The sequence below is a fragment of the Fundulus heteroclitus genome, unplaced genomic scaffold, assembly GCF_011125445.2.
Source record: "Fundulus heteroclitus isolate FHET01 unplaced genomic scaffold, MU-UCD_Fhet_4.1 scaffold_56, whole genome shotgun sequence".
NCBI lineage: Eukaryota > Metazoa > Chordata > Actinopteri > Cyprinodontiformes > Fundulidae > Fundulus > Fundulus heteroclitus.
The window spans coordinates 441,679-455,710 of record NW_023396989.1 but is presented as its reverse complement, the minus strand read 5'-3'; the positions used below and the strand labels follow the sequence as shown (position 1 = coordinate 455,710).

Sequence of the window (14,032 nt, the reverse complement as noted above, 5' to 3'; positions counted from 1 at the left end):
TTTACCTGGAAAGGTGTGAGGATTTTAAACTGGACCAGAGGAACCGATTACAGGTAAGAGACTCGAGGCTCAGGAACCCACGGTGGCAGGACTGGAACGCTGCCATGGTTCTAGAACCTGCAGGTTCTACCAGAACCAAGCGTTCTGCAGAGGAACAAGGTATTCAGACAGGTGTCCGCTGTGAGCTCAGAGCCAGAACACGACCTTAACAGAACCGGGTGTCAGACATTCAGTGTTTCTGTCAGAAAGTTTGTTTTCTAAGCAGCAGATACCTTTTAGATCCAAATGTCTGATTACTGGGAGTTCATCTGAACACGGTACATAAGTTAACATGTGCTGCCAGTTCTACACAGGTCCGTTCTAAGAGCTGCAGAACCCGACCACACGGCCTGGAACAAAGAGCGTCACCGAGCTGAGGAGGCGTCACTCTGACCCTGGATCCGGTCTCCAGGAGCTCGGCTGGGATCTACTCAGCCCAGTTTTAGTGAAAGCAGCTGCTGCCCGATTCTGAAGAACCAGCCGGCCCAGATCCACCGGGACCCGTCAAGCAGCAGAACCGGGCCGCCGGGCCACCGGGCGGTGCCGCCGCCGCTGCGCTCAGGAGGAGGCGGCTCACTGGGCCGGCCGGTGCTCGGTGAACCTCTTCAGGTGGAAGCGCAGGACGCCTTTGGTCTTGAAGGTCTTGCCGCAGCTGCAGGCGTGCGGGCGCTCGCCGGTGTGGTCCAGCTGGTGGACGCGCAGCAGGGAGCTGGTGAAGAAGAACTCGCCGCAGGTGATGCAGTAGTGGTTCTTCTCGCCGGTGTGGACGGCCCTCTGGTGGGTGAGCAGCGAGCCCGACGTGATGAAGGCGCGGCCGCAGTCCCGGCAGCGGAAGGGCCGCTCGCCGGTGTGGATCCTCTCGTGGGCCCTCCAGGAGTTGTGGTAGGAGAAGGCCTTGTCGCAGTAGGAGCACTGGTAGTGCTTCTCCTTGGTGTGGCTCAGGCGGTGCATCTTCAGGTAGTGGGCGATGGTGAAGCTCTTGCCGCAGTCGGCGCAGCTGAAGGGCTTCTCGCCCAGGTGGAAGAGCTTGATGTGGGACTTGAGGTGGGACGACTGGGTGAACCTCTTGCCGCAGGTGGTGCAGAGGAAGGGCCGCTCGCCGGTGTGGGTGACGGCGTGGGCCTTGAGGTGCGGCGCCTGCGTGAACCTCTTGCCGCACTCGGAGCACTGGTAGGGCTTGAGGCCCGTGTGGGTGCGGTCGTGCAGCTTCAGGCCCTGCAGGCTGGAGAAGCACTTGCTGCACTCGGAGCAGCGGTACTCCTTCAGGTCCTCGTGGATGCGCTGGTGGCTGCGCAGGCCTCCGTGCAGCTTGAAGCCCTTCCCGCAGGTGGGGCAGGTGTGCGGCTTCCTGCTGGAGTGGGTGGCTTGGTGGACCTTCAGGCTCTGCGGGTTGCTGAAGGTCTTGGAGCACTTGAGGCACGGCAGGCGCTTGGAGGTCTTGTGCGACTTGCGGTGGAAGTTGAAGCCCTGGTAGGACACGAACATCTTGCCGCAGACCTTGCAGCGGTAGGAGCGCTCCCCCTTGTGCAGCTCCAGGTGCCGGTCCAGCTGGTCCTGCCCGCCGAAGCCGTCGCCACAGAACCAGCACTTGAAGGGCTTGGTCCCCGAGTGGGTGCGGTGGTGGGTCTTCCAGTCCCTCTTCAGGGCGAAGGTGCGGTCGCAGTAGGAGCAGCGGTACGGCTCGCTGCGGCCGTGGACCTGCTGGTGCAGGACCAGGCTCATCAGGGTCGGGTAGGTCTTCCCGCACCGCCAGCACTCGTTGGGCTTCTGGCCTCGGTGGCTCCACAGGTGGGCCTCCAGGTGGGCCTGCTTGTAGAAGCCCTTCTGGCACACGGGGCAGTACTCCATCTTCCTGCCGCTGTTGGTGGTGGGCTGCAGCCGCGGCTGGCGGAGCTGAGGATGATCATCTGTGGAGACGTCAGAGGTCACGTCACCGGACTGGCACACAGACAAATTACCTTTAAAGTCTAATTAAGTTAACTTTTGTCTGCAAAGGATCAGATAAGAGAAGGAGGTCACAGCAAGTAGACAGATTGGTCTGAGGCTGCATCCTCCTGCAACCTCCTGCTCCTAACTCCTAGTTCCTATCTCCTAACTCCTGCTCCTAACTCCTAGTTCCTATCTCCTAGTTCCTATCTCTAACTCCTGCTCCTAGCTTTTAGCTCCTACCTCCTAACTCCTGCTCCTAACTCCTGGTTCCTACCTCCTAACTCCTGCTCCTAGCTTTTAGTTCCTACCTCCTATCTCCTGCTCCTAACTCCTAGTTCCTATCTCCTAACTCCTGCTCCTAGCTTTTAGCTCCTACCTCCTAACTCCTGCTCCTAACTCCTAGTTCCTACCTCCTAACTCCTGCTCCTAGCTTTTAGCTCCTACCTCCTAACTCCTGCTCCTAACTCCTAGTTCCTACCTCCTATCTCCTGCTCCTAACTCCTAGTTCCTATCTCCTAACTCCTAGTTCCTATCTCCTAACTCCTAGTTCCTATCTCCTAACTCCTAGTTCCTATCTCCTAACTCCTAGTTCCTATCTCCTAACTCCTGCTCCTAACTCCTAGTTCCTATCTCCTAACTCCTGCTCCTAACTCCTAGTTCCTATCTCCTAACTCCTGCTCCTAGCTTTTAGCTCCTACCTCCTATCTCCTGCTCCTAACTCCTAGTTCCTATCTCCTAACTCCTAGTTCCTATCTCCTAACTCCTAGTTCCTATCTCCTAACTCCTGCTCCTAACTCCTAGTTCCTATCTCCTAACTCCTGCTCCTAACTCCTAGTTCCTACCTCCTATCTCCTGCTCCTAACTCCTAGTTCCTACCTCCTATCTCCTGCTCCTAACTCCTAGTTCTTATCTCCTAACTCCTGCTCCTAGCTTTTAGCTCCTACCTCCTATCTCCTGCTCCTAACTCATGGTTCCTATCTCCTATCTCCTGCTCCTAACTCCTAGTTCCTATCTCCTAACTCCTGCTCCTAACTCCTAGTTCCTACCTCCTAACTCCTGCTCCTAACTCATGGTTCCTAACTCCTAACTCCTGCTCCTAACTCCTAGTTAGGAGTTCCTAGCTTTTAGCTCCTAACTCCTAGTTCCTATCTCCTAACTCCTGCTCCTAACTCCTAGTTCCTATCTCCTAACTCCTGCTCCTAGCTTTTAGCTCCTACCTCCTATCTCCTGCTCCTAACTCCTGCCTCCTAGCTTTTAGCTCCTACCTCCTAACTCCTGCTCCTAGCTTTTAGCTCCTACCTCCTAACTCCTGCTCCTAACTCCTAGTTCCTATCTCCTAACTCCTGCTCCTAGCTTTTAGCTCCTACCTCCTATCTCCTGCTCCTAACTCCTGGTTCCTATCTCCTAACTCCTGCTCCTAGCGTTTAGCTCCTACCTCCTATCTCCTGCTCCTAACTCCTGGTTCCTATCTCCTAACTCCTGCTCCTAGCTTTTAGCTCCTACCTCCTAACTCCTGCTCCTAACTCCTAGTTCCTACCTCCTATCTCCTGCTCCTAACTCCTAGTTCCTATCTCCTAACTCCTGCTCCTAGCTTTTAGCTCCTACCTCCTATCTCCTGCTCCTAACTCATGGTTCCTATCTCCTAACTCCTGCTCCTAGCTTTTAGCTCCTACCTCCTAACTCCTGCTCCTAACTCCTAGTTCCTACCTCCTATCTCCTGCTCCTAACTCCTAGTTCCTATCTCCTAACTCCTGCTCCTAGCTTTTAGCTCCTACCTCCTAACTCCTGCTCCTAACTCATGGTTCCTAACTCCTAACTCCTGCTCCTAGTTTTTAGCTCCTAACTCCTAGTTCCTATCTCCTAACTCCTGCTCCTAGCTTTTAGCTCCTACCTCCTATCTCCTACTCCTAACTCCTAGTTCCTATCTCCTAACTCCTAGTTCCTATCTCCTAACTCCTGCTCCTAGCTTTTAGCTCCTACCTCCTATCTCCTGCTCCTAACTCCTGGTTCCTATCTCCTAACTCCTGCTCCTAGCTTTTAGCTCCTACCTCCTAACTCCTGCTCCTAACTCCTAGTTCCTACCTCCTATCTCCTGCTCCTAACTCCTAGTTCCTATCTCCTAACTCCTGCTCCTAGCTTTTAGCTCCTACCTCCTAACTCCTGCTCCTAACTCATGGTTCCTAACTCCTAACTCCTGCTCCTAGCTTTTAGCTCCTAACTCCTAGTTCCTATCTCCTAACTCCTGCTCCTAACTCCTAGTTCCTATCTCCTAACTCCTGCTCCTAGCTTTTAGCTCCTACCTCCTATCTCCTGCTCCTAACTCATGGTTCCTATCTCCTAACTCCTGCTCCTAGCTTTTAGCTCCTACCTCCTATCTCCTGCTCCTAACTCCTGCCTCCTAGCTCCTATCTCCTGCTCCTAACTCCTAGTTCCTACCTCCTATCTCCTGCTCCTAACTCCTAGTTCCTACCTCCTAACTCCTGCTCCTAGCTTTTAGCTCCTACCTCCTAGTTCCTATCTCCTAACCCCTGCTCCTAGTTCCTAGCTCCTATCTCCTGCTCCTAACTCCTAGTTCCTACCTCCTATCTCCTGCTCCTAACTCCTAGTTCCTATCTCCTAACTCCTGCTCCTAGCTTTTAGCTCCTACCTCCTATCTCCTGCTCCTAACTCATGGTTCCTATCTCCTAACTCCTGCTCCTAGCTTTTAGCTCCTACCTCCTATCTCCTGCTCCTAACTCCTGCCTTCTAGCTCCTATCTCCTGCTCCTAACTCCTAGTTCCTACCTCCTATCTCCTGCTCCTAACTCCTGCCTCCTAGCTCCTATCTCCTGCTCCTAACTCATGGTTCCTAACTCCTACCTCCTATCTCCTGCTCCTAACTCCTGCCTCCTAGCTCCTATCTCCTGCTCCTCACTCGTGGTTCCTAACTCCTACCTCCTATCTCCTGTTCCTAGCTACTGTTCCTAGCTTCTAACTCCTGCTCCTACCTTTTAGCTCCTAACTCTTAGTTCCTAGCTCTTACCTGCTAGCTCTTACCTCCTATCTCCTGTTCCTAGCTCCTGCCTCCTAGCTCCTATCTCCTGACCCTTGACTTGATCTTTTCTGGGTCAGCAGAACGCCATTAGGGAGGAAAGGAGCTTCAGCTGCTGAGCTGAATCCAGACAGCCTTTAAAGGAGAAGTCCGGTCAACAAGGAAACATCAGTGGATCATTAGCTACACCTAAAACTAATAAGTTTCTGGTGATTTAATGAATTTAGCGGTACTCAATAAGAAAATAAAAGCATAAATTGTCGTCTGGATCACTGTGTAAGGGGGCGGCCATTACTGCCCATATTTGGGCAATAATGGCCGCCTGACATCACATCCTGTGACGTAATGTTGCGGTGAGGCACTGCGCTCTACAAGCTAACTCAATAGGAGCTGTTGGACACAGCTGCTATCAACAACAATTATTTAGGATTTCCAGATTTCACCAGTGAAATTCTGAGAGCTATTGCTGAAGCAGCAATGCCCACATGCATGGCTGTTGGATGTAACATTACATCGGGTAAAAGTGGAAAAATTAGTTTTTTCACCTTTCCCATTCATCATCCACCACGGCTGTTTCATGCTTCTGGCCAGAGAGAAACAACGTCATATGCAGCCAACATTTAGAAGAAGAATGTCTTCTAGATGACATGAGAGCCAGACTTTTCTCTAGGTTTTTCTTTTTCAATGATGTAGGAAGCATCCAGGCTCCTTCCTAGGCTAGCTTAGCCTAGGAAGGAGCCTGGATGCTTCCTTCCTAGGTTAATCTAGCCTAGGAAGGAAGCATCCAGGCTCCTTTCCTGCCTCCTTCCTCACTGACTGCTCTGATCATGGAGACCCAGTTAGGGTGTTCAGAGCCTCAGCTCCAGAACCAGCACCTCCACCTGGTACCTGCTGAAGCTCACCCAGAGACAGGAAGTCCCGGCCCTCCAGCCACGCCCTGCAGTCGGTCAGTGTGACGGACAGCTTCCTCAGGAGGGGGAAGGGCTGGATCTCCACGTCGTCGTCCGGCTCCGCTTTGATCTGGATGGTGCAGAGTCCATGAGCCGCGTCCTGCAACGACAGTTAGCTTCACCGTTAGCGCCTCCACACCTGGCCCACCTGTGGAGGACGCCACCTGCCGGAGGACGACTCCTGCTGGAGGACGCCTCCTGCTGGAGGACGCCACCTGCTGGAGGACGCCACCTGCTGGAGGACGCCACCTGCTGGAGGACGCCACCTGCTGGAGGACGCCTCCTGCTGCAGGGCGCCACCTGCTGGAGGACGCCACCTGCTGGAGGACGCCTCCTGCTGGAGGACGCCTCCTGCTGGAGGACGCCTCCTGCTGGAGGACGCCACCTGCTGGAGGACGCCACCTGCTGGAGGACGCCTCCTGCTGGAGGACGCCACCTGTGGAGGACGCCTCCTGCTGCAGGACGGCACCTGCTGCAGGACGCCTCCTGCTGGAGGACGCCTCCTGCTGGAGGACGCCTCCTGCTGCAGGACGCCTCCTGTGGAGGACGCCACCTGCTGGAGGACGCCACCTGCTGGAGGACGCCTCCTGCTGGAGGACGCCACCTGCTGGAGGACGCCACCTGCTGGAGGACGCCACCTGCTGGAGGACGCCACCTGCTGGAGGACGCCTCCTGCTGGAGGACGCCACCTGCTGGAGGACGCCACCTGCTGGAGGACGCCTCCTGCTGCAGGACGGCACCTGCTGCAGGACGCCTCCTGCTGCAGGACGCCTCCTGCTGGAGGACGCCTCCTGCTGGAGGACGCCTCCTGCTGGAGGACGCCTCCTGTGGAGGACGCCACCTGCTGGAGGACGCCACCTGCTGCAGGACGCCACCTGCTGGAGGACGCCACCTGCTGGAGGACGCCACCTGCTGGAGGACGCCACCTGCTGGAGGACGCCACCTGCTGGAGGACGCCTCCTGCTGGAGGACGCCACCTGCTGGAGGACGCCACCTGCCTCCTGCAGTTTGCTTGGCGGCCACCAGGGGGGGTCAGCCTGGGTCAACTCCTCGTCCAGAACCAACTCCAGAACCTGGTGGTGGACCTCAGCCTTCAACCATCCAGCCACATCCTCCACCAGACGCTCACAGCGCCGCCCTCACCTGTCGGTGGACCAGCACTTCCTGACGGACCCCCAGGGGGGCCCCCCCCCCCCCCTCGTCCTCTAAAGACGTTGTTCTGATCCAGGTGACGGGTCCACTGGGGCGCCCAGAACCACCTGGAGCTAAACCCACTAAGGACCGTGGAGATGACGGAGAACCTTAGGAGAACCCACGCTGTGGTTCTACTTCTGGTTCTCTCTCAGAACCTCAGGCGGTCCTCAGGCCTCCACAGGTCCAATCCTCCTGTGCCCGTCTCTGCGGTTCTGCTCGTCCACAGAACCTGACAGGTCCATCAGAACTGACCGTCCCTCCATCTGGACCGGTACAGGACCGGCTAACAGCTGCCGACCCGGTTCATCACAGCTTATCCACGCTCACAGGGCGGCGCCACAGAACCCGGTTCTACCTCAGACCGGGTCTGATGAACCCGGGCCTTCAGGGATCTACTGGGTGACCCTGCAGGAGGTTCTGACCCACTAAGGCGGGTCAGAACCTCCTGCAGATTTACTGATTCACAAACTAATTAACAGCTTCATGCTGAGGCCAGACGGGCTTTCCGGGCTCGGGTCGAGGCCGCAGCAGAACCCCAGCTCCTCGTCCAGAACCGGTCCCTGCTGAAGAACCTCAGGACCAGACCAACGAGGATCCTGGTCCAGTTCACAAATCAGGCTAGCTTTAGCCAGAGTTCTGGCCCAGGTTCTGGGGAGGACGGTACCGAGCAGGTCCCGGGTCGGATCTGAACAGATTATTTCACTTTAAAGCAGATTTAAAGAATGTTCTGGTGAACGAAGCGGATCAGATGCGTTGACCCGATTGGGCTCAGTGTGATGGATGTCTGGGTTCTTAGCTCGTCTGGACAGAATCTCACCAGAACCAGTTCTGACCCAGACTGTTGCAGGTCTGGGTCAGAACCTGATCAAAAGAAACCCAACCATTCAGGTGGTTCTGACAGTACTTGGGTCGGTGGGTCGGACTGGTCAGAACCCGGCTGATAATGATGGACCAGCTGACTGATCCAACAATAAATACCTGTTACAGCCAATCAGGTCCTTCTGTCGGAACCATCATAGAAACGCCAGAACCTCCTCAGAACCTTCTCATCAGAACCCCTAAACGACCTTAGGATCAGGAACCGGCAGCAGGTTCCAACAAAGTCAGAACACGGTTCAGGTTCGGCCCAAACTGCCGCAGTCCGGACGGGGAACGGAGCCAGAACCCGGGCAGCAGAGCGGCGTGGCGGCCGCACCAGAGTCCCGTTACTTTCCGGCCGCTTTAAGCTCCAGCCTCGGACCCGCAGACAGGATCTACCGATCCAGGTTCTGTGACTCGGTTCGGTCAAAGCTTCGGCTCCGGCCCACTTCGGCTTGTGTAATGCAGCCGTGTGAGGGGAGCGGAGGTTCGGCCCAGGTCCAGCTCCACCACCCACACCAGAACCACCTCAATGAAAGCTTCTTAAATCCACGGTTTTCTGAATGGAGTCTGGCGCAGCGGCTAGCCGCTAGCTCCACCACAGGTTCGGTTCCGACGGTTCCGATAGTCCTACCACCTGCTTACCTGGAAGGCTGGGTCGGTCTGCATCGCTCCGGGTCTGCCACCGTTTCTCTGTTCTGATGAGCAACCAGAACCGAGTCCGGAGCCGATTCTGGAGCAGTTCCGGGACAAAGGTCACCCCCACCCACCCCCACCGGACTCAGAGCTGGCTGCCCGGAGCCGGTTCTGACCCATAAACGGACAGAGAACGTTCTCACGTGCCAGGTTCTTTTGGGTCAGAACCAGCTCATGAAGACCCATGTAGCAGAACCAATTAACTGATTGGTTCAGATGAAATAAAGCTGAGTCAAGATCTGAGCAGGTCCAATCGGGTCAGAGCCCGGTCCGTTTTAAACCAGAACCCCAGATGTCCCTCTGGACTTCAGGACCGACTGACCTGTGGACCCAGACCCGTCTTCAGACAGAACCTCAGAGGTTATCTCAGAACCAGAACCAGAAGTCCTCAGCACCATGGATCATGGCGGCTCCATCAGAACCACTTCTTCTTCTCCCTACGTCAGCGTTTGGGTTTGGAAATCAGCGCCGGACCGGTGGTCAGAACCGAGGTCAGAACCCGGGCCCAGTGGTCAGAACCGAGGTCAGAACCCAGGCCCGGTGGTCAGAACCCAGGCCCAGTGGTCAGAACCCGGGCCCAGTGGTCAGAACCCGGGCCCAGTAGTCAGAGCATTTCCTTGACAAGTGATTCTGATCCGACTATCGTCGGCGGCTTCAGAACCAACACTGCAGTGGGGAAAATCAGAACTTGAAGAACTCTTCCTGAAAAAGAAAAGTCCAATGTTCCGGTCAGAGCTGCAGGTAAACTGTTAGAACAAAGAACTATGGAGGACATAGAGAGGGTTCTACAGCAGGTCGGGTCCACTCACCTGAACCCAGCAGCCTGGTTAAGGCGCTCAGACAAACAGGAACCTCAGGGGAGAACGGACCCACATCACATGCTCAGGGAAAGGTCCAAAAGTCACTGGTTCTGGTTCCCAGGGCCTTAGTGGACCTCTACAGATGACTGGTTCTGGTTCCCAGTGCCTTAGTGGACCTCTACAGATGACTGGTTCTGGTTCCCAGTGCCTTAGTGGACCTCTACAGATGACTGGTTCTGGTTCCCAGTGCCTTAGTGGACCTGTACAGATGACTGGTTCAAATGCTCGATAAACCTTTACCAGGCAGGTGGTGTGAAACGTTAACGAGTTAAGTGCTCGTTAACTATCAGCTAGACAACGCTGGCTGTACCTTCAGAACCAGCTACTAGAACCCTAACTAGTGCTCTTCCTCGTGGAACGGGTTCTCAGCGAAGTAAAGCTCCACACAGAGTGGATGGAGAACATCTGACCCCTGAGGAGCAATTCTAAATCTACTGGCCTAAAGATGAACGGACCAGATTACACAGAACCATTGACTGGTCAAACCCAGTAGATCATGTGTCAAACTCGAGGCCCGCGGGCCGAATCCGGCCCGTCAAGGTGATTTATCCGGCCCTAAGGAGCCAAACGGCTTAGAGGCATAAATCCTTTTAGAGTTAATAAATGCTAAAACTGAGCCTCCTGTAGTGAATGTTGACTTTAACTGTAGTAACAGCATCCTGCCACTAGGTGTCAGTTTCCCCACAACACAGTAAAACAACCCAGAGATGTGCAGAAAGAGAAGAAGTGATGCAGAATAATGGGTTTAAAATGGAACTCAGCCCAAAATCCACTTTTTTAGCAGATAAACTGTATAAACTGGGCCTAAGGTGCTTCTTTATGTTACTGTGCTTTTTAACATTAATTATGAAAAGCAGAGTGTCTCTTTTTTCTATCTTTTAACCACTCCATGTCTGATTTAACCAAGCCAAAGTCTGAGCCTGGAGTAGAACATGTTAGCCCAGAGCCAGCGTCCTGCATGTCTTTATCGTTAGAACCAGCAGCTAGAACCAGAAGCTGGAACCAGAAGCTGGAACCAGCAGTTAGAACCAGAAGCTGGAACCAGCAGTTAGAACCAGCAACCACCAGGTCACGTCCAGAACCTCCAGGCTGGACCAGCGGTGAGGAGGCAGGGAAGGGAAAGCGTGACAGTAGAACCTCAACGTTTCAGTTCCTGGTTTGTTAAATAAGTGAGATAACTGAGATAGAAGAAGGCTCTTATTTAACAAGATTATTACAGTTATTACAGTTATAATTAGTTATTAGTTATAATTAGTTATTACAGTTATAATTACAGTTATAGTGCAGCATTGTAAAATCTGATAGCAGCAGGAATGAATGACCTGCGGTAGCGCTCCTTTTTACAGACAGGATGTCTAAGTCTGTCACTAAAGGAGCTACTCAGCTCCTCTACAGTCTGGTGCAGGGGGTGGAAGGTGTTGTCCATGATGGATGTGAACTTGGACAACACCCTCCTCTCAGCCACTTCCTCCACAGAGTCCAGAGAGCCGCCCAGGACAGAAGTGGCCTTCCTCACCAGCTTGTTCAGTCTCTTTCTGTCCCGCTCTGTGCTGCCAGGAGCCCAGCAGACGACAGCGTAGAGGAGGGCTGAGGCCACCACAGAGTCATAGAAGGTCTTTAGCAGAGGCCTGCTCACTCCAAAGGACCTCAGCCTCCTCAGGAGGTGGAGGCGGCTCTGGCCCTTCTTATACAGAGCGTCTGTGTTATGAGTCCACTTCAGTTTATTGTTGACGTGAACACCCAGGTATTTGAAACTCTCCACAGTTTCTATGTCCTCCCCCTGGATGTTCACAGGTGAGTGAGGTGGGGGTCTTCTCCTAAAGTCCATCACCATCTCCTTGGTCTTACTGGTGTTTAAGCACAGATGGTTCTTCTCACACCTGTCCACAAAGTCCATGATGACCAACCGGTACTCCAGCTCGTTCCCCTCAGACACACAGCCCACAATGAGTCTGAGAACTTCAGAGAACATCAGAGAACGTCTGCCTTAGTGAGGAGGTGCAGGTGACTGCTGGGTGTGGCTGAGCCCACAAAATGCTGAGTCACCTTTTATTTTGTCCAGACTATTTATGCATATATTTCTCTGTGACTTTTTCCATTTATTCTAAAATGTTTGAGATTATTTCTGGGAATAGAATAACTCACCTGCACTAAATTCTTTGTAAATTTCTCCACTTTGATTCCAGCTTCCTTTGCCACATGTGCCCCTGGGCAAGGCACTCGCTGCGTCACGATGTTTGAACGCGTGTGTTAGTGAATGTCAGCAGGACAGGAGGAGCTCTGCATGAGTTCAGCTACTTTTTATTCACCATTATCCAACATTCAGTAAAGCCAGTGGAACTGATCAGGTTCTACAGAAATCATCTTTATTCAGTTAATCACACGTTCTCCACCAGCAGAACCGCTGCCTCACTTCCTGGTGCCGTGTGCAGGAACCCACGGTCAGAACCGGTCTCTGAGGAGTTCTGTGATCCAGATCGGCTGTTCCCTCAGATCTTCTGCGGCTCCTGGTACCGTTTCTGAGGTTCTGATCCGACCCGGAACCGGCCCAGAACAACAGGAGGCAGCCGCCTGCAAAAAGACAAGAGTTTCATCATCAGCTGACCGGCTCCAGCTCAAAGGAGGCCTCCTATTGGCTACGTGGGTCACATGACCCAGGCTGGCTCAGAGCAGGTCAGCTGCAGTCTGCAGAAACATGGCATGATGGCGTGGCCCTACAGAACCACAACAGAACCTTAGCCAGCAGGCTTTCCAGGGATGGACCCTGGTTCTAAACAGGAACGGACCCTGGTTCTAAAGGTTCTTCCTGGTTCTAACCAGGAACGGACCCTGGTTCTAACCAGGAACGGACCCTGGTTCTAACCAGGAACGGATCCTGGTTCTAACAGGAAGCACAGAATCTAAGCAGGAACGGGTGGAGCAACTACACCAACAATCAGTGATGCACATTTTAAAGGACTGACCCGGTAGCCGGCGCCGCAGCACTGCTGAGTTAGAAGCTACCTGATGGTCTGTGGTTCCCTTAGCCTGAAAACCCCGCTGACAGATACCCGGGCGCCATAAGGGCCGCTGGGACAGGCCGGTCAGCCGGGTTCTGGACCCGTGGACCCGGTGGACCTGAGCAGGCCGCTGAGCTTAGACATTAGATGTTTACTACAGAGACGGCAGCAAACAGCTGCAGATCTGCTGCTGAAAAACGGCTGTTCTGCCTCAGCATAGCGTTACCATGGCAACACTGCACAAGATTAAATTAAGATTAAATTATGTTTGTGTGACGTTACCTGGTGCAACACTCACTGCAGCAGAACCCGTCTCCTTCAGCTCTCCGAGACGTTTTATTCATTTTAAAAACTTTTTACATTTAGGAGTTAAACCTGAATCCAAAGTGCAGCATAGCCCACGCTGTGAAGCATGCTGGGAAAACAAGATGGCCGCCCCGCCGTAGTGCACACAGAACGTCACTAAATGTTTGCTGCTGGCGGCTTTAACCATGAGAACACGTCACTTCAAAATAAAGTGTGGACAATATTTTAACGTTTGCCAAACATTCAGCGCTGCTGCTGTTCTCTTCATGCAGATAAAAATAAACATTACATCTTCAAAAATAGAGACTTTAAGGGTGAAATGGTGAGAGGAGCCCAGAATCTGCTGAGTCATGCTGAGTCATGCTGAGCAGCGCTCCAGAGATGGTTAGCGTCGCTAAAACACACCCAACAGATGGAAGAAAAGCTCAAAATTAGATTATTAATCATTTTGGTACTAATATTTCCTGCTGTGGGAAAAGTGTCTCTTCCTGGTTTCTTACGTTTTGTTTGTCACACTTCAGTGTTTCAGAGCTAGCTTAACTATGGAAGCAGAGCGCAGAACGTCTTTATGGTGACATTATAATAAAAGGTTCTGGATTTAACTCGGTTTAAACCACTTCAGTCATCACAGAACCCAACAGAACCAGACGGGCCGTTTTGTCTGGTGGGTTCTGACCAGGAGAGACTGATCCAGTCTGAGCAACAGCAGTGACAACCAGAGAGTAGGACCTACACACCTGCAGGTCAGAGGTCATGAGCTTTGGCCAGGTAACATCTACCGTCTCACCTGGTTCTGGCTGCTGTTCCTCCTCTGGGTCCCACTGCTGAGCCACAGGAGCCACGTTTTTACAGCGGAACCACCTCTATCAGAGCAGACACGGTCATGTGACCTGGGCCAGGCCCAGGCCGGGCCCAGGCTGGGGGGGGGGGGGGGGGGGGGGGGTCGGGGGGGGGGGTCATGTGACCCGGGCCGGGCCCAGGCTGGGGGGGTCATGTGACCCGGGGCGGGATCAGACGAACGCTTCGGTCGATCTTTGTCACAGCGAACCGCTCGGAGAACAAGCTGCCTGGCGGTGGCGCTACAATTCGGCCTTTTGTTCACATCATCTCCCAGAAGGCCACGCCCACATGGTGACATCACAGAACTCACCTGTACCTGTCTGTGGAGGCG

The 14,032-nt window shown here is 53.7% G+C and overlaps 1 protein-coding gene, 1 long non-coding RNA gene and 1 other non-coding gene across 8 annotated transcripts; all 3 read right to left on the bottom strand.

The window, feature by feature from the left end:
• Positions 1-286: 286 nt before the first annotated feature.
• LOC118561103 (gastrula zinc finger protein XlCGF52.1-like) lies at positions 287-9,248 on the bottom strand. 6 transcript variants are annotated; one of them, XM_036132973.1, is made up of 3 exons: positions 8,646-9,248; positions 5,901-6,048; positions 287-1,946 (listed from the first exon to the last, which is right to left on the bottom strand). In XM_036132973.1, the coding sequence occupies exons 1-3, from the start codon at positions 8,667-8,669 to the stop codon at positions 613-615; spliced, it is 1,506 nt and encodes a 501-aa protein (XP_035988866.1). In that variant the 5' UTR covers positions 8,670-9,248; the 3' UTR covers positions 287-612. The 6 variants fall into 6 exon arrangements, with proteins under 6 accessions (XP_035988866.1, XP_035988867.1, XP_035988870.1 ...); XM_036132974.1 differs by lacking the exon at positions 8,646-9,248 and adding an exon at positions 4,902-5,133 and having other exon boundaries at positions 5,901-6,018; XM_036132977.1 differs by lacking the exon at positions 8,646-9,248 and adding an exon at positions 4,990-5,133 and having other exon boundaries at positions 5,901-6,018.
• Positions 3,283-4,487, bottom strand: LOC118561115. The gene is made up of 4 exons (XR_004929773.1): positions 4,473-4,487; positions 4,017-4,356; positions 3,404-3,825; positions 3,283-3,301 (listed from the first exon to the last, which is right to left on the bottom strand). It is a non-coding gene; the product is annotated as an uncharacterized LOC118561115 (long non-coding RNA).
• A 4,611-nt stretch (positions 9,249-13,859) lies between the features above and the next one.
• LOC118561128 lies at positions 13,860-13,976 on the bottom strand. The gene has a single exon (XR_004929786.1). It is a non-coding gene; the product is annotated as a small nucleolar RNA SNORD89 (small nucleolar RNA).
• Positions 13,977-14,032: the final 56 nt, after the last annotated feature.

Coding starts and splice junctions, on each gene's coding strand:
- LOC118561103 (XM_036132973.1), bottom strand. CDS start 8,669: ATGCAGACCGACCCAGCCTTCCAG. Junction 6,049..8,645: donor AGACCGACCCAGCCTTCCAG/GTAAGCAGGTGG, acceptor CTGTCGTTGCAG/GACGCGGCTCATGGACTCTG. Junction 1,947..5,900: donor CCGGGACTTCCTGTCTCTGG/GTGAGCTTCAGC, acceptor ACGTCTCCACAG/ATGATCATCCTCAGCTCCGC.